Raw genomic sequence first — 27,966 nt, 5'->3', positions numbered from 1 at the left:
TAATGAGATAAGAGGTACATATACAGCAGACTTTCCATGATAGTTTTCCAGCATCCTTCCACCACCCCATCTCCTCACTTCCAACTATTCCTTTCCCAACCTGGGATGGGGTACTCTGGGTTCGGGCCAAATATGCATAACTTTTATTTTATTTAATTATATATAAGTGTGAACACATGAAAGGAATACTTAAGTGACCTGCATGAAGTTGAAAAAAACAAAAAAACAAAGTGTAGAACAATAAAAAGGAGGTCTGCTAAATTAACACATTAAAAGAAAAACTAACAGGGTTAAAGATGACCCTGGGTTAACAAGTTCAAGAGTGAAAGGCTTTAGTGTTACCTAAAGACACTAATACCTGCAATAGAGAGGGTTAAATTCAGTTCAAGGTTTCTATTCGTATACATTTTAAATAGTACATCAAAATTGCTAAAATAACACTGGTCTGTGATCAGTGTAAAGAAATCAGTTGCACCCCCATACCAGTGATCACTAAATGAAGAGAAGAGACTTTGTTTGATATTAGAACAAAGAGTTTTATTCCACACTATAAATTGGGACACTTTTTTTTTTTTTTTTAAACAAGCTAGTCAAACCCCAAACCCTAACACCCCCACCCTTCAAAACGGCTTGAGCAAGTTTTGTGGCAGTTCATTACACTCTTCTGTCTGCTACAAATCTGACGTCTGTTTGTCCGTTACATATCCTGAATATCTGACCACCATCTTTAAAAGCACCGACACAACTGAGACAGCCCGAACCTGAAACTTACAAATGACATTATTGCTCCGATAAATAAAACTAATCTACAAAAAAGGAAATAAAACGACACAACGGAGAGAATCCCAGATGCCTGTGTACTGAAACGGCAAGTTTCCAAAAAATAGTTTCTCTGTATTTATTATTTATTGTATTTGGTGAAAACTGTTGGTATGTCTTGTGTTGTGGCGTTTCTGGCCGTGCATGCAGAAGACCCTCGCTGTGTTTCACGAGAGCATCTCTCCTCCACACCAGAAAGCAACACAAACACAAACCCATGCACCACTATATTCATTCAGCATTTAGCATATTTATCATTGTTTTAGACAATCACAAACAGTTCGACAGAAGGAAAAAAGCTGTAAAAATACAAAAAAGTGACCAAATAGTATCATTCAGGACAATAGAGTCCAACAAAAAGAGTAAAATAGCACCGTTGTTACAAAGATCAGAGGTTGTAGGTTAGGGAACGGGGAGGATCAGTTACACATCCAGGAGAAGGGATGGAGGAGGATGGGGTGGGAGTCGGTTGCCGCCCTCGTCCGTCTCACTTCCGGCGGGTCGCGTTGGTTGTGCTGCATGTCACGCACATGTAATCCTCCTCGGCTGCTAGTTCTGCCGATACCCCCACACATATCATGTGGAACCAGCGGTTACAGCAGTCACACTGCACCCAGTACACCTGAAGCAGATAGAAACCAGTCAAAACACATTCAAACACGCGTGCACACATTAGCTGTTTGAGTAATCCTTGAGTAATCCATCTCGATATAAACACATGACACTGATTCGGCTATGTCTATTAAACCTTTGACTAATACAATCACAGCAAACATCACAGCTGCTGCTGACACAGAGAGAGCATTTGTCATGTATAGGTATGAAACAGCTTCACAAACAGTCTTTTCAACCACAAAGTATCATTATTATCACAGAAGTACTGGGATAAATGTTTATAGTTTAGATATAAACACTGATGTCTAGGGTAGTGATCATAAGAGTAAAGGCCCCGATATACTTCAAACGAAATCGAAGAATGAACTGATGTGACGTCATTTCGAACAAAATCAGTCCAAAACGAAGTTCGTTTTGTGTTATTTTTGGAAGTTCTAAACGGCTTGCCAAAGCGAACTTTCAGGAAAAGTTCACTCCAGCTGCAAAACACCTTCGTACTACAATAGAGTGTATGCGCGTGACGTCACTGTTGACCGCTATGACTGCGGTCACGCACGCTAAATGGCAAAAGACTGAGCGGCAGCATTGGTTTTCAGCGTGAATGCTGCGAAAAACACACAAAACACATCCAAAATGAGAAAGTGCTTTGTGATTGACTGTACAAATAGCTTTGACACAAAACCTGAGGTATATTTTTACAGACTGCTGAAAGCTACAGAAAAAAGTAGCAAATGGATCACTGCAATTCACAGAAACAGCTGGACTCCAGCAGAGGAACATGGATTTGCAGTTATCATTTTGTGTCAAAATGTTGGATTTTGAGGTAAAATCATACCGTATATATTTTATTGTTGTATATTATGTTGACAACTCATCAATTAAATATTTTCTATCTTATATTCTGCATAATTGGGTGTTTTTAATTAAACAACACTGACAAAAACTATACTATAAAACTATATGTTTTAGGGCTGGACAATATGACGATATATATAACATTGATATAAGTGATTATGCGGATTTAAACCTAACGTTACCTATATTGTAGTTATATAAAATATTCACAGGCAGATTTGCTTTATGTGTTTCCCCGCCGTCGAAATAAGGCAAATTTAAATGTCAGGAAACACGACTCCTGGCTGCATGTCAAATTAACCTAATCCATGGATTAGGGCTGCAACTAACGATTATTTCAATAATCGATTAATCTGTCGATTATTTTTACGATTAATCGATGAATCGGAGGGGGGGAAAAACATTAATTTCCAACCTTTTATTCAAAAACAGAAATGACAGTGCAAATTCACAGTGCAAAAAATCCTCAGAACGTGCAAAAACAGGTTGCTCTTTTAAAGGAACACTCCACTTTTTTTGAAAATAGGCTCATTTTCCAACTCCCTTAGAGTTAAACAGTTGAGTTTTACCGTTTTCGAATCCATTCAGCCAATCTCCGGTTCTGGCGGTACCACTTTTAGCATAGCTTAGCATAGTTCATTGAATCTGATTAGACCGTTAGCATCGCGCTTAAAAATGACCAAAGAGTTTTGATATTTTTCCTATTTAAAACTTGACTCTTCTGCAGTTAAATCGTGTACTAAGACCGACAGAAAATGAAAAGTTGCGATTTTCTAGGCTGATATGGCTAGGAACTATACTCTCATTCAGGCGTAATAAATCAAGGAACTTTGCTGCCGTTCCATGGCTGCAGCAGTGCAATGATATTACGCAGCACCCATGAGCCCCTGCTTGCACAGGGAACGTGCCTTGCAACCATGGAGACGTTTGTGAGAGACGCTGCGTAATATCATTGCTAGTTCCTAGCCATATCAGCCTAGAAAATCGCAACTTTTCATTTTCTGTCGGTCTTAGTACACGATTTAACTACAGAAGAGTCAAGTTTTAAATAGGAAAAATATAAAAACTCTTTGGTCATTTTTAAGTGCGATGCTAACGGTCTAATCAGATTCAATGAACTATGCTAAGCTATGCTAAAAGTGGTACCGCCAGAACCGGAGATCAGCTGAATGGATTCGAAAACGGTAAAACTCAACTGTTTAACTCTAGGGGAGTTGGAAAATGAGCTTATTTTCAAAAAAAGTGAAGTGTTCCTTTAACATCCCTGAGCTGTTAAAGTAATAAAAAACAAATGGACTAACACAAAAAACATACACATGTATGCTTTACATCTACCAAATATATAGAACTTTTTTTTTTTAATAAATTCCACAAAAAGATGTATAATTTTGTTTAGCTTAAGATGACCAAGTGCTATAAAAAACTTTAAAATTAAATTTAAAAAGTACAACAAACACACAAAATTTGTCAACAATAACCGATATAGGACAAAGCACAGAATAAATACATGACAACAGATCAGTGTTAATTTTGACAGCAAATTTTGATTTAGTTTTAGTCATGGTCTTTTGGATTTTCACGTTCGCAATCGAAATGTATGCCACTGATAAGCATTGTAAATGCAGTATTACAGTACACATACCAATTAAACGCGCAGGCAATATCACTTTTGTTTCGCTTTCAGACATCTATTTTATAGATGCCATCAATGCTTTTATCTTTCTAGATGTAATTACCAAAATCAAAGCAGTCCATAAACCTTAAATCCGCGCGTCAACCTGAGAGATCAGCCTCCTCACCTTGTCAAGTGGTCAAATTCTCGGTTTATGAATGGACGGTTTGGCTTGATTGACATTCGGGCATGATTTATATACCATCGACCTGTCCTAAAACGTTAGCACGCTTTGATCTATTGTTTGGAGATCGCGTGTTTCTCCGTTCGAAGCGCATTTCCTGTTCTTTACATTCGCGACAAAACAGTTGATTATTTATGAACGAAAGCGTGAAAAAACGTGAAAATGGTCTCATTTGAAAGAAAATATCCAAAGCTAAAAGATGATATAGTGTAACTGATTGAAGCAGCCCGTATCAAAAGTGTGGGGGTCGATTTCTGTCTTTTCAAAACTCCGGGGGTCCTGACAACGGCACGCCTGTTCAGAACAACGTTACGGGTCTCTCCGATGGTCTTTCCTCTACCACCGCTCTGCTATTTATTTATTTAGTTATTTTTGCTCCGCTCTGCTTCTCGCTCAACCGCGCGTTTTTATACTCAAATATATACTATATTTTATACTCTCATTGAGAGGCGTATAGTCGCGCGACACAACGAATCGATAATGAAATTCGTTCCCAACTCTTTTAATAATCGAATTTTATCGATTTTATCGATTCGTTGTTGCAGTCCTACCATGGATATTGACAAGTTGTAAGAAACACTTTCGTGCCCAATCTTCAGTGTAATCTTTTGTTTTACTAGCGTTTTCGCAATTTCCCATATTAAATTCAGCAGGTTCTTTTGCCACTCAGTCCAGCTGAGGGAGCGCGTTCCGGTGGAAAAGTGACGTCGATGCATACCCTCTATTGGTCAGTGATGGTAACGTAAAGCCGGGGACACACCTAACGATTAGCTGAAACATTCTAAGACTGAACTGAACACACACACCGATTGTTTTCTTCGACTGGAGCCGATTTTAATCGTTGACAGTCGGAGAAGAACACAAAAGTTTATGATTGAGACCGCTGCTAAGCAACATACTGTGCGCTGGATCTTGAAAATGGATGTAAACAAACAGCTGGCGCTCTTCATCTGCAGCTAACGTATATTTGTGCGGAAAATAACTAAAAAAAAGAGGAAAAACGCGCAGGATATGTGTGAGGTCCTGGCTGGAGAGGCAACATGGATTTGTTCTCTACAGAGAGAATTTGAAGTGAGTAAACAAAATCTCAATAATAGAATATTTGTAATTCATATGCTTAAATCTATTTTTAGGGCTTGCACTCCGGTGGTGTCGGCCGTTGTTAAGCAACGATAAGCTGCGATCCTCAATGAAGCTTGTTCGATTTGAAACGGCACTGTACATACCATTAAATTACCACAGAAGTAACGTTAACTTTATACTACCACAATGCGACCTCAAAGGGCACTTTCACTTTTGCGATCAAAGGGGCAGGGCTCTTTATATTCTCTCTGTATATATTGTATCAACTGTTAATTTTGTAACGTTATCCGTATCAGATAAATAATATTGGCTGGTGCTCCAGGACACTCGCCCAATGCCGTCTATGGATAATCCGGCCCTGTACATTACCTGACACGTTCAAAGCTTCCGCAATAGCAGCCCAGCTTCTTTCCTTATCGCTTCTATTATGGTATTCCTTCGAAGATATGTTGTATTCGTACTCTTGCCAGAGTTCAACCAGTTTTTCTTCCATACCGGTTGTCCAATGTGTTTTTATGTTTCAAACGTTTTTGACGCCATTTCGCCGCTTGTTTACAATCGCCTGACACAGTCTCCAAGGAAACAGAGACGTCATCGGTCGCAAATATTATGCTGCCTTCACGTGCTCTCAGTGCTATTGGTGACTTTCCTTGAAGAAAAAAAAAAAAAAAAAACGAAACTTGAATGCGATTTGCTCATAATCACTACTTCAGAAGTGGGAATTATCAAATTTGAGAAGAATCTTTGTGAGGAGGACTGGCAATGACTGTTTCTAAAATTCTAAGACTAGAATCGTTAGACGCAGCACACTGCACGATTTTAAGCACCAACTGTAAACACCGACTGAACGCAACTGGCTCTGACTCGGACCGATTGGACATGATCAGTCGTAAGTATCAAATTACATTCATAATCGGGCTTACAATCGTTAGGTGTGTCCCCGGCTTAATAGGAGGTGTGTGCCGAGGCTCCGCCTTCATTCGCATGGAACTAATCTCTGACTCATTTCGTCTGTAGAGTTTGTTGAGGTAAGAGCTCCGCTGGTGAAAACATGAACACACTGGATAACCGCTTTATAGTACAAAAAGAAGTTGTGCTTCAGATGAAATGAGGCACTGACACTGTTTTTCATGTTTGATACTGTAAAGCTGCTTGCTTTTAAGCAATCTACTGAATGAAGTGTTATAAAAATTAATGTGACTGGATTTGCAGAGCTCGTGCTAACTAACATACCAATGTTGTTATGATCCGACGCTTTGTATAAAAAATGCTTGCAGTTTTCTCATTTTTGTTGTGTTTATTTTATTACTGAGAGGAAAGTGTACAGCACGCATTTACATATTCATCTAACCGTGTGCTCTCAGCAGTGTGGACGGCGTCAGATGTTCGTTTACAGTAGATCGCTGGTCACGCATGTCGAACTTTGTTTTACTCCTAAATGAAGAATGAAAAAGAACTTTGTTTGAAATATATCTGGGCCTTAAATCACCTTTTGAAAGTTATTTTATGCTTCAAATAAAGATTGTATCTATTATATCATTACACCAGTAGGTGGTGACAAGTGACCCATAAAAAATATTTTTGCCATTAGCTATTAGGGCTGGGCGATATATCGAATGCTTTTGTCACGCGCATTTCGTCAGTAAAGCCGGTTCCCTGATTACCGCTAAATCGTCATCACCTGCTTTCAAATGGAGCGGCATTTAATAGACAGAACCGTAGTTCACTGACAAACCACGCAATATCACGTTCAATATCGACGGCGATTCATATCGATATTGAACGTGATATTGCGTGGCTTGTCAGTGAACTACGGTTCTGTCTATTAAATGCCGCTCCATTTGAAAGCAGGTGATGACGATTTAGCGGTAATCAGGGAACCGGCTTTACTGACGAAATGCGCGTGACAAAAGCATTCGATATATCGCCCAGCCCTATTAGCTATGTTTCCATTCAAAGTTGCAAATTTAACTTATGCAAATCAGAATATCGCATAAAACATTTTCAAATAAAGCAGTGCTTCCATCCCATGAGTTCAAGAGAACAAAATCATCACTTCTTGGGAAATTGGCACAAAATATCTGTAATAAAAATGGCTGCTGGTATCGGGAAAGCATGCTATCATGCTAACTTGGATGCCTTGCATTGGGAACGCTATCATGTCTTTCGCTATAATTTCGTTATACCAAATCATTTTGATGACAGACTTTGGTTCAGGCATTTCAGAATGATCAAACCATCATCTAAGGTGCTGTGCAATGAAATTGGTCCAGTAGTTAGTCCATTTATCCACCAGACCATGTGACGAGGCAAAGTCACATGAGTTTTTTGTTGTGCATTGTGGGAATTATTGAGTAAATATATTCCTATTGTAGTTTATGCGCATGTCTTCTTATATTAAAAAATTTATCCGCCTCAACTGAGTGCAAAAGTTTTTATGTGCAGTTTTAGAATTTATGCGCATCTTGGCGTTTCCATCCAGCATTTTTTATGTGATATCCCAAACTGCACATAAAAATAGTTGGATGGAAATTAAATATTTCTCTTTTTAAAGAGACAGCAGTAATTAACGTTTTGTCAGAACCCCTAATAAATGAAGTTATTTTGTTTAGTTGTCTATCCAGAATTATGTAGCTCTAGCACACACTCTGTCATTACTTTCACTCACTCACCTCTTCCCCTTCCGGCTGGAGACAGCTCTCTGCTGGACACAGGGTCATATCCTCCTCTGAGTCTTCCGACTGAGACACATCTGATGCAGAGACAGATGCCGCTTTCCTCTCTCTCCGCTTCTCCGTACCCATTCTCTGCTTCTTGCTTTTCGGCTTTATCCCTCTATCCCTGATCTCGGTATCCTCTCTGTTCATTCGCCGCTTGGCTTTCTTTTCTGCTGAAGTGATTGCATCTCTCTTTAGAGGAAAAAAAGAGGAAGACAGAGAGGAATAATTAAATGTAAATTCTTAAACGTCTCAAATGTCTTCAAACATTTTTTCAGGCTGAGGACCCTTTGGTGGACAAAAAAAAGGTTTGGGGCACGAAATATTTTTTTTCTTGATTTCCACATAAGTAATAAGCATCCAAACTATTTAACATTGATGACAATAATAATAAGATGTGTTTCTCGAGATCCAAATCAGCATATTATGTTGTATAGGAGTAATGGCTGCTTCGCCGTCACAGGAATTAGTTGCATTTTAAAATGTTTTAAAATAGAAAAGTTATTTTAAACTGTAATAATTTCAAAATATTACTGTTTTACAGTATTGTTTCTTAAATTACAGACCTAAACTTTTGAACTATGCATTTACATACGTTGTGAAGATGCTTACAAAGCCATTAAAATAATCATTATTGATGTACATTGTTATATACAATTATTATTTATTTTAATGAGGAAGGAACCTTCCATTTTTAACTTTAGTACTGAAGTTAAAGCTGCTGTCCGCAACTTTTTTTTGTGTTCAAAATTTACAAAAATTCATGTTTTTGTCTTAACCTGAATCATTATGGTACACTTATAATAAGTGTTAATATTCTGACTATTTCAGACCGGACTGGTAGGACCTGCCGCAAAGTATCACAGTAACTGCGTGACTCGCCATAGACATACACGGAGAAAAGTAGCTCCAGCTACAATGTTCTTCCGCAAAAGATGCGTGCAGTACTGTTTATTAACCGCTAGAGGGCCAAAAATTGCGACCTGCAGCTTTAACTTAATTCCGTATTTTTTTTAAATGCATATTTTTTGTTATTTGATATATATTCACTTTGTTGAAAAACCCTCAACCATCAGCTAAATCAATCAGCTCCAAGATAAATCACATTTGATTTGAAACAAGAAGGCTGCTTCAAAGTTAAAAGACCTGTACTTGCATGAAGCAAGTGATGTAATTAAGTAAAAAAAAAAAAGCACCAGTATAATATAAATCTATTTACTTAGAATATATAGAATTGTATACACTGCATATATTTTATATGACTAAGTTGCAAAATATTCAAATATATTCATCAAATATATTGTGTAAATATATTATGTAATTCATGCTTTATGTGAGTGGGAAGTTGCTGCTGAGTTCTTTTGCCATGGCATTTTAAAGGAACTCGCCACTTTTTTTAAAAAATAGGCTCATTTTCCAACTCCCTTAGAGTTAAACAGTTCAGTTTTACCATTTTCGAATCCATTCAGCCGATCTCCGGCTCTGGCGGTACCACTTTTAGCATAGCTTAGCATAGTTAATTGAATCTGATTAGACCGTGCGCGTGCTGCACCCATGGTACGGCAGCAAAGTTCTTTGATTATTACGCTGGAATGAGAGTATAGTTCCTAGCAACACTGGCCTAGAAAATCACAACTTTTCATTTTTCCTCGGTCTTAGTACATGATGTAACTACAGAAGAGTCAAGTTTTAAATAGGAAAAATATCAAAACTTTAGCATCTCGCTCAAAAATGACCAAAGGTCTAATCAGATTCAATGAACTATGCTAAGCTATGCCAAAAGTGGTACTGCCAGACCTGGAGGTCGGCTGAATTGATTCGAAAACGGTATAACTCAACTGTTTAACTCCAGGGGAGTTGGAAAATGAGCCTATTTTCAACAAAAGTAGAGTGTTCCTTTAAACCCTGATTATTCTTCTCAATTAGTGATTGAATTTTATTTGCTAAACAGCATTAAAGTCTCACACTCTTTACCTCTCTCTGCGGCGAGGAGTGTTTCTGTGTGAGGTAGGGTATGTGTTCTGTGTGGGACGTGTTTGTGGTCGGGAGGCCAGACAGCAGAAGTCTGTAGAGCTGCTGGGTCTCGGGAAGAGAAACCTGCAGGAGCAAACCCTCCACCATCAGTTCCTCCAACTCAGAACTGAGACCTGGAACACAGAAATAGTTTCATTTTAAAATGAAAACAGTCATTCTGCACTTGCTCTGCAATGAGATTTCAGAAAATTTCTGAAAATGAAAGTTTATGTATGTGAGAATGATACAGACCCTGGAGAGGGATACAGCGTTGCTCTGTGTAAAACACCGTCTGCTCCTGCCCAGAAACACGCCAGTCCTGACTCTGAGAAGGAGATCCACATTGCTGCTACAATAAAACAACAAGGACTCTTTATCGATGGGTGGTAAGCAAAATTGGCATTACACAGCTATGACAAAATGTAATTCACAAAAAAAAAAAAAAATTATATATATATATATATATTATATATAGTAATAAAAATAAAATAAAAATAAGTAGTAAATATAAAAATATATTATTAAATAAAAAAATGAAAAGTAAAATAAATACAAATAAACCATGGGTTAGATAACATTAGATTAAAAAAAAAAAAAAACTGCAGGATTCTCAGCCCTTTGGAAACAAAACATCAAACCACTAATAGTCTGTTGCCTGTGTGAAATAATGTCTAACCTTCCTGTTGTGCCCAGCGGTCCGGTGTCTCTGTGTAGGTGAAGCTACTCTGCAATCCTGAGAGGTCAGCGAGAGCTCATAAGAGTCTATGACCTCTCGTGCCCTTCGCTGCCAGCTGACAGCGCGTTCCACCATATAACGTAGAGCGTCACCCTCTGGGAGACGCACACGGATCCGCTGCAGTGATGACAAAAGTGTCAGGATCTTGTCCAGAGGAGGCTTAGTCGACCGTAGGCATAACGGACACAGCCAGGCTTCGGGGTCGAGGGGATCCGAGGGCCCACGAACGCACACGCTGTGGAAAGCATCTCGACACAGCTCGCACTGCAGCATGGCTCCCATGGCTGGTTTCTGACACACACACACTTTGAGAGCAGAGCAGTCTGCTGTAGGCAGGAGCTTTGATTCATTAGCTGCACGGAGAGAGCATAGCGACTCCAACTCTTTTAAACGAACCTCAGCCAGAGTAAACATCTACAAGAGAGAAAAAGAGAGTGAATGAGAAAGAGAAACTTTTTCATTCATCTCAAATATTTCTGGAATGTACCGTATAGCAAACTCACAGCGGATGCAGAGTCTTTGCTGTCTGAAAGTGCTCTCTCAACATCACTCATACTGTCCAGCTTCACAAGCTTCTTCTTCCCTGATGACACAAACTCTCCCTTCACCTTCCTCATCTTCTTCTTCAAAGAGCTGCCCACTTCCCATCGGGGACACAAGACCTGTGCAGGTGATCAGACCCATGAATAACCTCGACAACGGTTTATTCAAAATAAAGTTTTACAAAGTTTCTTTATGAGTGAATGTCGTGAAAACATTTGAAGGTCATATGAAATATTATATTTCATATTTCAATAATTATAAATTATATTTTGCTTTTTTTTTACATTTGCACTGAGTTCATGAATTTTTTTTAGATATGTTAATAATTAAATGTTAAATAAATTCAAATAAAATTAAAATTATACATTTAGCTTAATTATTTTTGAAAATAATTGGGATAATAGTATTTAATTATTATAATCATCATCGATTCACAATACATAATTATGTGTAACCATAAAATAAAGCAAAGCAATAATTATTTATTTATTTATTTTTTTTTGCATTGAAGAAATGAGATTACAAAACAAAAATAATGACTTTATTCAACAGTTTGGGTGAAATAACCGTTTAAAATTCTAAAAGTTGTAAGCTTATAACAACTTTTAGAATTTTAAACCTATCATTTAAAGTCGTTATTTTTGTTTTGTTTTTGCACACAAAAAGTATCCTCATCACTTCATAAAATTAAGGTTGAACCACTGTAGTCACGTCGACTGTTTTAACGATGTCTTTAGTACCTTTCTGGACCTTGAAAGTGGTGGTTAAATTGCCGTCTATGGATGAGTCATAAACCTCTCGGATTTCATCAAAAAAATATCTTAATTTGTGTTCCGAAGATGAACGAAGGTCTTATGGGTGTGGACCGACATGAGGGAGAGTAATTAATGACAAAATTTTCATTTTTAGGTGAATTAAACCTATAAGAACTGAAATGTCCATTTAAATTATAAAAAAGGCCACTTAAAAATGTAATATTTCCTATTAGTTTAATATATAATATTTCCAGACTAACCTCCAACAGTGTAAAGGGGGAGTTTTTGACGAGGAAGGTTTTTGCTGCTGACTCTTTCCAGGACTGCACCTCTGATACCAGAACCTCCAGCTGGTCCAGAGGCTCCAGTCGCACAGGAATAGCATGAGCTCTCAGAACCATATCAGAGAGCGAGCCAAGACCCGGAGTCTGACCTCCCACCTGCCAGCACAAACAATCACAACTACCATTAAACATTACTGACAGATTTTTTTCCCCTTCAAAAACTTGAACAGGCACGAGATGGTACCCTAGTGTGCAAAATGCAAACATTTTGCGAAGAATACTCAACCTGTAAATCCTCAGCTTCCTGGAGCCATTCTTTAGCCCTGTTCACTGTGTCTTGTAGTAGGAGGCAGTTTGGTAGGTATGCAGGTACCCCATCCACCTGAGCCAACATCGAACCAAGCGTCTCTAAACTCTCTAGAGGCCTAAAAGAAATAAGAAAACATTGAAACATAAATATCATTCAGCTCATTACTCAATCTCTATGTGGTACCTCCTGCAAGTCCTCAGCACACACCACAGGAGTTAATTCAATCTTATTCAAGGGCTGCTTTGCATTTCCAAGCCTCAGTTTTATCCTGAACTGATGCAAATGCTCATCTGTTGTATAAAAGGAAGTGGTTCCCAAATCCAATTTGTTTGACATGTCTACCATCGTAGACACTGCCTTATGAAAATTAGAAATGCTGTCTTGGAATCTAATTAAAATAAAATAAGCTTAGGTTGAAGTATTAAAATGACAAAAAAATATATAAATAAATAAATAAAGCTATTTAAAAATAAAACTAGTTATTACTTAAAAAAAAAAAAAAAAAAAAAACACCAGCAAAAATATGATATATATAGATATATATGATATATAGATATATATAAAAAAGCTAATTCAAAATATTAAAATACTATAAAATTATATAATTAAAACTAAAATAATACGGGTACACATGATATTCAAATGTCATTTACATGTTAAAATTTTGAACACCTTAATAATAAAAAAATTTAAATCAAAAGACTTCTGGGTGAATTATTCAAATTAGTTTTGTAGACAAAATTAATATGGTGCCCTTTTTAACTAATTGCCTTTTGTTAAAAAAAAGTACGGGTCTTTATATGAAAATATATAGCTGCCTATATTTGGGGAAGGGAGTTCATATTTGGTAGTCGGACATCACGCAGCGCTGCCCTCACCTGGCCTTCAGCAGTGCCTGCGCTTTCTCCTCCAACTCCTCTGAGATCGTGAGCAGCTCCTGCAGCCGAGCCATCGTGCGTTCAGTGGAGGGATGCGGTGTCAGTCCGACTCCTCGATCGATCAGCCGGCGCATGCTGTCCAGAGAGAAACCGCAGGGGTTTGATACCGGATCCTCTGCCTGCTGAACTCCGGCCAGCCACCGAGCCTGTTCCAAACGCTCCCGCAGCAGCGGCAACTCCGGAAGAAACACGTCGAACTGAGAGCCCTCCTCCAGCAAAGACTCAATCTCACTAACAGCATCTGCGCTCACTTCATCGGAGAGAAGCTTCTCACTGTGCTGCTGGAAATCCTCGATGTTATTCAGCAGTTCCTGAGACAGAGAGTGTTAAAAGCTTCCATTATATGAGCTGTTTAGAGATGAACTGTGCCTCATTAATCTTCAGAAAGACTGCCTGGATCATACACGACTGTGTGTGCACGTGTGTGTGTGTCAGTCACCTTCAGAAGCGGTGCCTGTGTCAGGCTGCAGGGCAGGTTATAAAGCTGGCGGACAAATGATCTCATTTCCTCCACAGTGAGCTGATTAGGAGATTTACCCCCGCCTGTGCGATACCTGCAGACAGATGACGGCAGACAGACATAAACAAATGCATGAAAGAATACACAAAATTCACATGCCACATGTGTCTTGGCCAAACCAAACTGCTGTGTGCAAGAAAACAAAGCCTCCCACACTGGAAATTCCCCTTAAATGGAAATAAACACTGGGAGTTGAAGTACTTGTACAGTAAGTGAGTGTGTAATGTCATTCTTGCATCCGTTTTTGCATTATGTAAGTATGTGTACAGATGGGTGTCATTGAGAGTTTTAATGCACCTCTGTTTTTTCAGCAATCTGGTGGGAAGTGGGTGCGTGGGCAATATCTATGTTTGATAACATTAGCCACTTTTCCACTGTTGTGCCAAACTGTTCTCTTTGTTTAACTGTTTCATTCTGTTATAATGACCCTTAATGTCTTTTAAATTACATGGTTCATATACTAGTATATTACTGAAGCTATAGGTTGTGAAATCAAGCATTTCTCATTCTTACTGTTTTTTTTAGTTAGCTTATGTACTAGCATAGCATACATCAACCCGATTAGCCTGCTTAGCTTATATTAGGTATGTTCTTTGCTTCCAATATCCGTTTAACATAATACAATAGTGAAATAGGTTATTAGTCTAGACATCACATTAACATCTGTTGATCAGGTGGGGGGGGGAACAACTAGATTTCTCATCATACCACTACTAATACTAATATTTCACAATATTACTTATAATAGTACAATATTCCTAATATAACTGTAGCTTGAGTAGGTTTCGTTATAGTCTATTTGTGGTTTTGTGTGTGTGTGTACCTGGTCTGCCTCTTGCCGTTTAGCAGTTGCTGAGCAACAGATGAGCATTTCTCAGCATCTTGAGTAACTAGCCTCAGCTGACGTAACAGATCATTCTCTGGGAACGACTTCTCATCAGACTCCTCTAAAAGGGTGCGAAACACGGTGACATCTACAGCGAAAGAGAGAGGCCAGACGCAGAAGTGAAACTCATGACATGGCATTCACAAATGCATTTAACTTCAGTGATGTAACATTTTATGACTGAAATACAGTATTCCATGTAGTGTGGGATTTGATTTTGTCCTTAAGACTGTGAAAACTGGACTATAATATTAATTTTTTACATGCGCATGAAAAAAAATTAAGAGGTGAAAAGTTACTACACCTTTTGCTTAGTATAAAATAAATTTCTTCTTTAGAATATCATGCAGACAATTAAAAAATATATTTTATATAATAAAAATAATTTTAAAAAGTACATGTTGAAAGTGGATTCTCATTCAGAAAGTTTTAGAGACTATCGGTTCATCAAAATGAAACTCACTGCGTTTCTTGTCTAGCTTTGCTTCCATGACCTCTGTCACCCTTGACGCCCACTCGTCATAAGACTCCGCCCTCTGCCGCACAGCGTTCATCATGGGGTAAAGGTCATCCAGTGTGTAACGGTAACTGTGTGGTTGAGCATTACACTAAGTGAAACTTTCACCACGTTCACTTAAGAAATCACTTATTATGTGATTATTATTATCAGCAGTGGAATCACTTCAATGATTTAATATATTAAATACATGTAAATGTATTTAAATGTCTTTGTTGAAGAAAATACAAACAGGCCAATCTTTAGATAAGGTCATTGAGGAGTAATGAAAGGAGAAGTGGAGACTTACTTGAGTGTGTAGTTGGAGACAGGGCAGGAGCAGAGGTCGTGGGCATGGTGTAGACACACCTGGACTCCTGGTCTACAGGGGCAGGTGAGAGCAGACAGGTAACAGGTGGTACGACACTTCACGCACTGTCTCTCATCATCTGCCAGCAAGTCATATTCAAACAACTCACACTGGACCACCCCCTACAAAGAAAGAGAATATTAATAAATTATCATTTATAAAATAGATTGCATATATTACCAAAAATGGCATAACAAGACTGTTAGTTTTTCTCAGAGTTCGAGGAGTAATGAGCACTGTTGCATAAATTTACACTATAGTGTCATCCATACTAATTGCATCATGCACACACACACTGACTTGACAGTTTTTGTTTGGGTTTTCTCACCATCTTTCGGACTTTGTCCCGTAGCTCTCTCTCCTCTCTTATCATGAGCTTCATGTCCTTCTGTACAGCTGACGCCAGAACCACATCCAGGTTGTCGGCCTTCATGGCCATATTACACACCATCTCATCATGTGAGAACACGCAGTAACGGTGCAGCAGGCGGTAGTGATCCACACACTGACGCCCCAGTGGCATCTGTACATCAAATTTACAACACAAAGTAGTAACAGATTAGAAAAAAAAAAAATACAGAAAAACAACTGTAAAAAATTTATGTGAAGTAAAATTATCGATGCTCAGCCCTGAGTCCTGTCAAAGATAATCGGCATTAAAGGGTTAATTCACACAAAAAACAAAATTCTGTCATTTTTTACTAACCCTCATGCCATTTGAAACCCATAAGACCTTCGTTCATCTTTGGAAGACAAATAGGGACCTTTTTAATGAAATCTGAGAGCTTTTTAGCCTCCGATGGACTGCAACGTTATTACCACTTTCAAGGCCCAGAAAGGTAGTAAAGACATTTTTAAATAGTCCATGTGACTACAGTGGTTCAACCTGAATGTTATGAAGTGACGAAAATACTTTTTGTGCACAAAAAACAAACAAAATAAAGACTTTAATTTAACAATTTCTTCTCTTCCCTGTCAGTATCCTATGCCATTCACAATAAAGTGCAGCGTTTCCAGGTTCTATGTCGGAATGCACACAAAAAGTATTTTCGTCGTTTCATAACTGTAGTCACATGAACTGTTTTAACAATGTCTTTACTACCTTTCTGGGCCTTGAAAGTGGTAATAATGTTGCAGTCTACCAGAGGCCAAATAGCTCACGGATTTCATCAAAATATCTTCATTTGTGTTCCGAAGATGAACGAAGGTCTTAAAGATTTGGAACGACGTGAGAGTAAGTAATTCATGACAGAATTTTCATTTTTTTTCCTGAACAAACCCTTTAACAAAAATCATTGTAACAGCAGGATTAATCGAGGAAAAGCTCACCCAGTCCACCGTGCAAAAATTCACAGCCTCTGCGAAGTTGAAGCCCTGGTTGAAGCCGCTATGATAGGATCGCGGAAAAGTGATGACAAACTCTCCCGCGCACTGATTGGTTCTGTAAATCTAAAAACAGAGTGTGTGTGTTACTCACAGGTTCTCCATGCGAGTGTGTGACTTGTGATTGTGTATATGAAAGTTACTCACTGGTACTCCATGGGCCATGAGTGTATTGGGGTTCATGATTGTGACGAGCTGGTGTAGAAGATCCGGCTGAGACTCAAACAGTTCCGGGGCCAGTTTCTTCATGACTGCTTCCAACTGCTCAGCGGCAAAACCAGGAGCACCATACCAGGTCTTAGGTTCTCCCCTAACACACACAAAAAAAACACACAATCAGTGTCTTCACACATACATGACTGTTCAAAAGTTTTCGGTAAGATTTTTTGAATGTTTTTGAAAGAAAACTCTCATGCTCACCAAGGCTGCATTTACTTAATAAAAGTACAGTAAAATAATCTTGTGAAATATTATTACAATTTAAAATGACTGTTTTCTATTTTATTTTATTTTAAAATGTATTCCTGTGATGGCAAAGCTGAATTTTAGCATCATTACTCCAGTCTTCAGTGTCACATGATCCTTCAGAAACCATTCTAATATGCTGATTTGGTTCTGAAGAAAAATTTCTTATTATTACCAATGTTGAAAACAGATTGTGATCCTTTTTTTCCCCCTCAGGATTGAAATATAAAACTTTTGTAACATTATAAATGTATTCACTGTCACTTTTTATAAGTTTAATGCATCTTTGCAGAATTAAATTACTAATTTCTTCAACAACAACAACAAAAATATATTTACTGAATGGTAGTGAAAAAGGCAACAATCATATCAATCCCAGATACTTTCCCCCTCTGTTTTAACATACACTCTCATGGGTAACTGTGTTAGAATATATATAACGGACACCATATTTAAAGCAAAAACAAGGTTGTGTAGGACAGAAGCACAATCAGTTCAGCATGCTGCACTATATAAAGCACTACTTTAAGTGTATTTCTTCCTTTAAGCATGAAATTGTACTTATTATTACCAGTGCAGGTAGTTGATTGAATAGCTCCAGTGGTCCTCAATGTGCCAGCAGAATGAGGAGAAGCACATGCCCACATAGAGCCATGGCAAAGTCATGCCACAGATATCAGCAGTGACATGGGTCAGCACTGATGGTGTCATCATGGCCATGTTATTCAGGTTCCACCCACTGTGAAGATATTTCTACAGCAACCAAACACAGCACAGAATAACTAAATCACTGATGGAAACAGGATGTACTACATATGGAAAATAAAATGTCAGACGTTCTGAGTAATATCTCAAAGTCTGATATTTCAGTTATACCTCATCATGCGGTGCAACCTTAAACTTTCCACCCTTGATTGGAAAACCGCTTCCGAACTCTTTTGAGGCTATATCAGCACCATATTCCACTGTCACATCCTCCTCAATGGTGCCGACCAACCTCCAAAACTCTTTTTCTACCAATTCAGTGGGTACCATCTACAACAAACACCAGATTCAAAGGAAAAAAAATTTACATCAACATCATTGCTTAAGTTAAGGTTAATTCATAACATTATATTTGCAAATCTATACTCTTGAGAGTCAATGTCAGAGTCTCAGTAGGGTTTTGTACATACATGAACAGGCATGTTGAAATAGTCTGACTTGAAGGAGTCTGCCATTTCCCCAAAAGATTTCAGAGAATAGTCCCTGTACGCTTGCTCGAAGCCAAATGCCTCCTGAGGTTTACTGCACTCCTGCAGATACACATAAATAAAGAGTCAATCATGTATTCTACTGAATCAAAGGATGGGGACTAAAGCAGTACCGTTCAGATTCATTTGCTCCTTCTATTGACTTAAAAACGATGAACACTGTTATTTTTTACTATGCAAACTCACCCGAGCCAGACACTTAGGGCACCTCCAATCACCTTTAGGAACATCACTGAGGGGCGGGATCAAGCAGAAGGTGTGGTAGCTGTCATCACAACCATCACATAGTAACAAACGATCCTCGTCGTTCCCTTTTCCACACACTAAACACACATACAGGTCCACCTAGAGAAAGACAGAGACCACTATAATACCACAAGCCAAACACGTTTAGCTACACAAAAAGTGTTTGAATAGGAGCTTAAAGTTATAAAAGGAGTATATTTTTTTTTCAAATTTATTTCACAGTACTGTACAATATTGTATAGTTATTCAACTTTAATGGTTTACGATCAATAAATGAGATGAGTAAACTTGTACCAACTCTAAACTACACTGTAAAACACAGTATCTCATTACGATCAATAGAATCGGTCTGTCTACTGTTCTGATTTACATGTGAAAGAAAAGCTCAGCAGAACTTAAATTTGAATAAGAGAGGGGAGGAAACTCACCATGCTCACTGGAGGTGGAGGAAGAGGAGGAGGAGGGGTGTTTTTCTTGTAACGTGATTTGCTTTTATCTGGTTCAGGTGTCAGCTCTTTTATCTCCACAGGTTCCTGCTTCACCTGTATAGGGATCTCCCTCTCTAATACACACATATAAACACATTTGTTAATACAGAGACACTGATTTGACTAATAAAGCTATGCTAATCACATGTTTGCTTTGCTTGAATGACTACACATGGCTACTGAAGATAAGAGTCATGTGAGGTTAGATGCAAAAGTTAGATGCTCACCTGGTTCAGGCTTGGCAACGAAGGAACCCATCCTCCTCCTGAGATTGGGCCTGTTCTCACATCCCTCACCCCCTTCTGACTTAACACAGCCAGACTACAGACACACAATAAGCATGAGAGTTAAAAAATTTACAATAATAATAATAATAATAATAATAATAGTAATAATAATAATAATAATGTTTCTTGAGCACCAAATCGAACAATTACAATGATTTCTGAAGGATCATGTGACACTGAAATGGCAGCTTTGATATTAATTACATTTTAAAATATAAAACAGAAAAGTTATTTAAAAAAAAAAAAAAAAGTAATATTTCACAATATTAGTTTTTACTGTATTTTGATCAAATAAATACAGCCATGCTGAGCATATAAAAAAAATGCCAATCTCTGTTAAAAGATACTGAATAACCAAAATGACATACTGACTAGCATGGAGTAGCAAGTAGAACAACTAAATCTAAACTGACAAAATGGAGGCAGATTGTGATTATGAACATACAGTATGAGTGTGAGTGTTTACATTCACCTCTGTTTTCATCCTCTTGGCTCTTCTGGCAGGTGCGCTCGTGTCGCTGGGCTGGACATGAATGTTTTGCCTCTGCAGCAGGTCGTGAGGTTTATACTCTTTCTCTTGGTCATTTATATCATCCACTGACACCTTCTGCAGACACTGAAGAAAACAAGAAAAACAAAACTCAACAGGTTATATGGAGTTCTCAGTCTGGAAATTAACTTACAAATCATACTAAACGAAAAAACTAAAGTGCCTGACCAGTACTTCTTATGTGAAAGTGTAACACTTAAAGAGGTTTGTTTGACATTCTGTCATCATTTACTCATGTGGTTTTAAACCTGTATGAGTTTCTTTTTTCCCTGTTAAACACAAAAGGAGATGTTGGGCAGAATCTTCAAGTTTCTTTTTTTCCATACTGGGAATAAGAGTAAAAAGCTAGGGCTGAATGGCAAGATTTTCAGCAAATAACAATTACATGTTTGCCTTTTCCTCAAACAAAGCCCTGATATGTTTTCGGAAGAGTTGTATGAAGTACTTTTTTTTTTTTTTTTTTAGCTTGACAGACCATGGAAAAGAACAGCTTGGGAATCCTGCATAACATCTCCATTTGTGTAGAGAAAGTCAGTCACACAGGTTTAGAACAACATGAGGGTGGTAAAATGATAAAAATGATAAATATATATATTTCTGCATGAACATCTCATTTAGAGTATAATTTAATAAAAAATAAGGTCTGTTTTTGATCTAGTGCTGTTTAAGATTTTAGTTCAACGAAGAGTCAAAGGTAATTTTAAGGTCATCTCATGGTTCTCCACACTTGAAATTGTGAAACTTCACACTTTAAAAAAATCCCTCTAAATCACCGTCATCATTTCCCTCCTCTCCACAGATAATCTGTGCTAACGTGTGAATAACCTGTTAGCCCGGCCTTAAAGAGTGTTACATCTGTGATTGCATGCAGGAAAAATCCTCAGCATTCCCAGTTATGCTTGCTACCGCTATCAGATTACAGATTAACATAGAGACAGAGGATAGAGGGAGGAGAGAGAACAGCTGGAGGTGTAAAGAGATTAGCGTGAACAGAAAGCAGGTCACAGTCTCTGTGGGTTGAGAGGAGAAGTGGGAGGGGGAGGAGTGAAATAAAAGATGCAGCAGAAGTCAAAAAGACACAAACAGAAAGAGCAGCAAGTGAAAACAAAGACAAGAGAAGTAGGTGGAGAATAAAAGCAACAGTGTCTCGGCAGGATGGCTACGGGTTTGGCGGGGGTCAGGACAGGTCGAATGCTGTCCATCACAGAAACACCAGCTCGTTCCCATTTGTCACCCAAACTCAAAAAACAAAACACTAGGTTAAGAAAAATAAACAAACACACACACATGCTGACTACTAAAGCAGCAAAAGGAAATGTTTACATATCATTAAGATAAAGAACCAAGGAGATAGACATTCATATAGGGCTAATACACGATTTTATTAATATGAACCCTACTAGTGTGATTTTCAGATATCTATATAAGAGCCACAGTGAATACTAAATGAAACATTGTCCCATTATGACCTTTGGCAATCCTGTCCAGATTTAAATCATCAGATTATGTAATGGGGAAAGTAGAAACGTACCTCCTCTAGCCCAGGAGGTGCCCTAAAACTTGACAGTTTGGCTGCGATCTCAGGAGCCTGATGTAGAAAAAAGGCACCCAAAATTATAGGGATATTGCCTGTGACCTCAGGGTCAGAGGTCACAGACATCTCTAACAGAGACATCAAGCATTCAGTCAATGGAAAGAAAGTGAGTTAGGCTCCAAAATTACTTTTCATATGCTCTTGCATATGACCACTGACCGCATTAAAAAATATATATCAAAAATATATAATCACAAATATTAATGTTAAAATCAGTAGATAACAGAAGACATGAATATGATTGTGTTTGTGTTTTTTAAAACATCCAGTAAATTGATATTGATAATATATTGTCTCTAAAGACATAAGAAGTCATTTGCGACCACATTAGGCAGAGGCTGCAGCACAAACAGCAGTAATGCTGAAAAGATCAGCACACATTACAGAAAACAAGCAGATAGAACACAATAAAACACACTTAACAACCACAGACTGCATTTATGCACAGAGCATACTCCATCAGACCTTAATAATGCACAAAATAATACACTAACCCTGAAGGCCCAGCTTTAACTCTGCAGACCAGCTGTAGCCCGACTAACCCGCCCAAACACACACTGTGAACTCCTGCATGACTGCTGAACGCTTTATTCAGAGTGTGTGTTATATTGATTTGATGCAACTATAAGTTGAACTCACCAGCAGGTTTGTCCCAGACTGGAAGAGGTTGTATGGATACAGGACCCTCTCATAATGGGCTCTCAGGTGGGACCCCACAGCTTTGCCTGGGGCAAAACCCATTGTCATGGCGATCTTCGTCCATCTCCTCTCTCTACAAACAAAATCGAATCCGCCCTCATCTGCAACTAACTGCCAGATTGAGAAAGAGAGTGTTGGGCTTCATTGTAAAAAGTATAAATAATAATCATTTCTCAATGCTTATGTTTCTCTTGGTCAAGGATAAAGAACCCAGCGATTCACACCAGTAAATATAATGATAAATATATTCACATCCACACCAACAAACAATGATATTGTAACCATGTGCTGCAGTTTTGTCGTCTGTCTCTTTAAATGCTCAACTTCTTTAAAGCAGGACGGATTCTGATTGGCTATCAAAGTTTTTATCGTTCATCAGCTGGAAAAAATTGTTCTGAAAGTGATTCCAATGATATAGTTCCTCTTTGCCCTATTCTCACAGAATTAGAACTATAAAAAATAACGATAAAGTTTTAAAAATAGTTATCGTCCTTACAGGCCTTTGCTCTGTGACACATTACAGATATGAGTCACAGGTTTCAGCTAACAATATTAATAAAGTCATAATAGATCATAACTTATACTGTACAGTCCCTGACTGACAGACAGACTAACTCACTTTGTTCAGCTGGTACAGATCGAGGATCTTCCGCTCCACATGTGGAATTTTGAGTGTGCATCCTTGTAGTTCCCAAAACTTAGCAATCTGGTCCAGGAAGTTGAGTTTAACTCTGGTTTGAGCCTGTGAGAAGGGGGGGGGGGATGGGGTTGTTGATGGAAGTGGCAAGAAAAAGAGAAAATAAGAATCAGCAACATTGTGAATGGTGCATGTTAATTATTAAGCATCTCAGACATGCTGTTTTTTTAATACCAGACATCTCAAAAGACCCAAATTCTGCTGATAAGACTGTGACCATTGACCTTACCATGCAAACACATACCCTTCAGTTTCACTATATTAGTGATGACATCTCATATACACAATGCTTTTTTCTACAGAGGTGACGATATTTGCTAAACCCTGACCCCAAACCCAACCCTGTGACAAACCTGTTCAATATCAGTAGACTGATAGAGTCTTTCAAACAGTGAGAAGCACTTCAGATGACCTCGTAAGTTAGTTTTCAGCAATTTGTGGAGATATTTTGAAATATTTGGCCTTCAAAAATATATTCAAACTTGTATACACACAATTTTCCATCTCAAAACAAAATCACACATTTACCTCTAACTCGTTGAGTCTCTGGATTCTTGGAGTAAAATGAAGTCTGTCAACGTCACATGCAAATGGAGGCTGCCAGTCCTAAATACACACACACAAAGTAAACATTCAATTAGTATACTTACATTTCTCTTACTTTTATTGATATTCATTTTAAATTGCGTGATTATTGAGTTTATTTAACTTCAATATGCAATGTCACAGCAGAAATCAAGCGGCGACATCCAATTGGGACAAATGAACCATTGTATGGCCCTGTGTGAATTACATTCTAGATATATTTGTAGTTAAAAGATTAAATGTTCACAAAAACTAACTTTATTTCCATCAACAGCAAATCCAAACTGCAGAATGTGTCCTTGAGTCGAGCCTCTGACTCATTACTGCTGAGGTCATGAACACAATCATGTTTGAAACAAGAGATGCTTTATCAAAGAAAACATTTTCATCTTTAGCTTTCCGATTTTCTGAAATCATTCAGCAGCCTTCTGAAATCATCAATAATGTGTTTGCATGTGCACACAAAAACAAAAAGCTTTTGATTAGATGGTGACCGTTTTTAATGTTTGCAGATAAGACTTTCATACTGAGGGTACTGGACGCTGATAAATTGGGGACACACAATATCTGCAAGACACCAATGGAACACCACATGTTGCCAGAGCCATTTTATTGAGTAAACAATTTCAGAAGCAAAAAAAGAAACCGTAGTGGCTTCTCTTTCAATAATTTTTTCTTTGCATTCATAAATTTATTTGAAAGGATCTGATGAAGACGACTCTGTACAAATGTGACTGGTAGCATACCCTGTGGTTTGTGGTCTACAATCTTGTGAATGTGTATCTGCTTAACAGTGGCTAAAAGCAAGCTAAAAAAAAATATATCACATTCACTCACACGCAACCTGGTGTAGATGGCTAAACGGTAGAATTGTGGTTTTCGTTCAGCTCAGCCACCTATATAAAAAAATTTGGTCTAAGTTTAACACATTTTCTTTGTCTCCAGCCTCTCACAACCACATGCGTACAACTACGCTGAGAAAAACAGCACAATCGTGCCTCCAGATATACACAATGTAATTAACAGTTTGATTATGGAGACCAGACATTTCCCTCTTGGGATCAATAAAGTGTTACCCTTTCTTAGCCAAATGAGAAACCTCAGGAAACAATAATCATAATCAAAATCAACTTCAAAACCACACATTTTCAGTTTCAGTGAATTCAAAATGCAGATAAGTTTGCTTTTATACATTTATATAAATAGTGGAATTATGTAATCAGCACTTGAGAAAAACAAAACCATAGTTTTTATTCAAAAAAATGAAAAATACTTCTTCCTGCCTCATAATACAAAATGGCATATCCATAGACACCAGTGCAGGAGTCTGTACAATAAACCACTGTGCATTGAGATCATTGACTAGCCTACATATACAGATTTCTGCCCGTATTATGGACAATATTCACCAAAATATGCATCTACTACCTCAGCCACACATAATCTATGAAATTAAGTTGAGTTGTGCGCATATTAAGTCCATTTATTACAGTATTTCCTTGTTTGCTGTTCAGGCAGCATAGTTACAGAAAGACACAAAATGGCCAGATGGTACATTCGCTCCAAAGCTCGCAACATGGAGGACGCGCCCGGCCCGAGGACTTCATCTATCCATCCAACAGGGTTCGGGTCAGAATATGGGCCGAACCGAACCCATGAATCACTTTACACGGGCGGTTTAAAACGCGTCAGGATCCAACGCGCGTATATTGGTGTTGGAAAGCAAGAGGCCATTTGGAAAACATTCTCAGCTTTAAAATCTTACTAAAACCTTCCCAAAATATTACTTTATGGTTTAAGAATACCGTCAATAACACGAAACCATTGTACTATAATGATACTTGACATGTTTTAACCGTTAATAATCGCTTGTTAAACGTAATTACGCTTTCTCTCATCTGCGACCTCATGCGTGAATCACGTCACGTAGCTGCGAATCTAATAGATTCATATACGAACCCGAATTCACATCAAACCCGAAGCCAGTATCAGAACCAGCGAGCTTGAGCCACAGCGCGTCATGGTCACAACAGATGGAGCGAGAATTGTCAATAAATAAGTAAATAGCTTTTAAAATAACACGAAGATAAAAACTAAAATGCTTTCAAGTGTCCATAAACATGGACATAAAGATTATGAAATACATAATCGGTTGTTCAGACTCGTAAAACCATCTCAAGAGATGAATAAATTATAATGTTCGTGTCATTTGGCTCGACTAATGTTCACTAACATAACCTACAAATATATAGACGCCATCAGAACCACTGAAACCCTTCAAACTGGTTGAGACGGGTTCGGGAGTTAAAGAGTTCGGATTCAGATTAGCTGGTTTGAACTGGATCATTTTGCTGTTATGTAAACTATATTTAGTCTCTGCTTATAAACGGTAATTAATTAATTGCATTATTCTAATCCGCACACAACCACTTTTGTCACAGAATGGAATTGCTCTGACCAGAATACAAGATATAGACTAAGTTATACCATCTTTATATGGTTGTATTGACGTAATATGTTCATATAGGTAATACAATAAAAATAATATAGACTAAACTCAACTTATGGCCATTTAGTGTGCTAAGGTGAAAATGAAAGGAAGTTTATTTCCGCATTTTCAGGTATCTCCTTGTCTCTTGAATTTATTTTTTTATTTTTGGTCTGTCTGGGGACATTAAATTTTAGTTAAAAAGTGCACTGAACTCATTAGAAGCCTTTAAATCAAATGATGAGGTAACAGATGGGGGTTTCTGGTCGTCAATGTCAACAACAAAGATGCAGAAGCAACTATACCAGTACTACTAATTCAACATAAAAATATATAAAAATAAACGATATTTTATATCAACGATAATCAATGACAATCAGCAAACTAAACTGTAAGTAAACGTGACGTTTAATCCAGTACTAGAACCGAGCCAGGCCGTGAACTACACTCACAGCGGCTATAAAGACACATTTTCCTGTATAATAATCACACATCCACGACGTTTGCGTGTAGTGAGCAACGTTATTGCGCTCGTGGGTTAGAAATCCGGGTCATGCGGGTCTGCAGGTCGAGCACAGACCCGGCAGAGCTTCGGAAATTCAACTGATATGATGCCTATAGACACACAAAGCGGTTCGGCAGTGCTGTCACAGCGCCGCCATGTTTAGACATTTCCCTTTAAATCGAACTCAGAATCACTCCGCAGATCCGGCCCGGTTCAACCGGTCCGATTCAGACCGTCCGGACAGCACTCACCGGCGGCGGTCGAACCTTGCAGATCCCGGTTTTCTCGGCGATGGGTCGGATTTTATTGATAAACGCAAACGGGTCTGCAAATTCCTCCCAACTGGGCTCGAACACCGGGCACTCGGGCGGTGGGGTAAACTCAGCCGGGCCCCGCTGGGTCATCCTGCAGGTCCGGTTCCGGAGCAGAATCGAGTCGCTCAGCGAAGCGGGGACAGAACTTCCTGGGATCCGCAAAAAGGTCTGTCCGTCCGTTACTCCCCTAGTCCGGCTAACACTTGAACAACACGAACAATCAACACACACGCGCGCGCACATACATACACACACTCACCGTGACGTGACTGCTCTTAGGCTGAGACCACATCCGCTCAAAAATCTAGAGACGAAGCGAGCGTGTTCACTCGTTTCTAGCGTTGAAGAAACACTTTAAAGAAATAATTCAGCCGTGATATTTACCGTCCAGTGTCGTATTATTTAAACGGTTTGTCTTTTTGACGCGTAACGACAACAGATGGAAAAACGTTGTTAATCGTTGACATTAGTGCACGCGCTATTCAAATTCAAGAAACAAAGTAAACCTGTTCCATAAAGTTACCTCGCTTTCAAATACAAGTTCCTATTATTCACTGATGTATCCTTTATTTTATCATGTGAAAGAAAAACAAAAGACAGTTGTTTTTTTCTCGAG

The 27,966-nt window shown here is 38.3% G+C and overlaps 1 protein-coding gene across 2 annotated transcripts; it reads right to left on the bottom strand.

The window, feature by feature from the left end:
• Positions 1-599: 599 nt before the first annotated feature.
• Positions 600-27,608, bottom strand: kdm5bb (lysine demethylase 5Bb). Of its 2 annotated transcripts, none has more exons than XM_067394927.1 (28): positions 27,288-27,608; positions 23,987-24,064; positions 23,381-23,503; positions 22,702-22,872; positions 22,000-22,056; positions 20,391-20,534; positions 19,859-19,952; positions 19,572-19,705; positions 19,084-19,242; positions 18,820-18,939; positions 18,521-18,679; positions 18,216-18,397; positions 17,327-17,489; positions 17,126-17,245; positions 16,125-16,319; positions 15,737-15,918; positions 15,394-15,518; positions 14,868-15,018; positions 13,964-14,078; positions 13,465-13,835; positions 12,563-12,701; positions 12,253-12,432; positions 11,198-11,356; positions 10,635-11,108; positions 10,211-10,304; positions 9,920-10,092; positions 7,901-8,137; positions 600-1,441 (listed from the first exon to the last, which is right to left on the bottom strand). In XM_067394927.1, the coding sequence occupies exons 1-28, from the start codon at positions 27,591-27,593 to the stop codon at positions 1,307-1,309; spliced, it is 4,740 nt and encodes a 1,579-aa protein (XP_067251028.1). In that variant the 5' UTR covers positions 27,594-27,608; the 3' UTR covers positions 600-1,306. The 2 variants fall into 2 exon arrangements, with proteins under 2 accessions (XP_067251028.1, XP_067251027.1); XM_067394926.1 differs by having other exon boundaries at positions 601-1,441; positions 10,211-10,307.
• Positions 27,609-27,966: the final 358 nt, after the last annotated feature.

The sequence above is a fragment of the Chanodichthys erythropterus genome, chromosome 9 (assembly GCF_024489055.1).
Source record: "Chanodichthys erythropterus isolate Z2021 chromosome 9, ASM2448905v1, whole genome shotgun sequence".
In the NCBI taxonomy this organism is placed as follows: domain Eukaryota; kingdom Metazoa; phylum Chordata; class Actinopteri; order Cypriniformes; family Xenocyprididae; genus Chanodichthys; species Chanodichthys erythropterus.
Note: the sequence above shows the minus strand (reverse complement) of the source record. Positions and strands in the feature narration are given on the sequence as shown.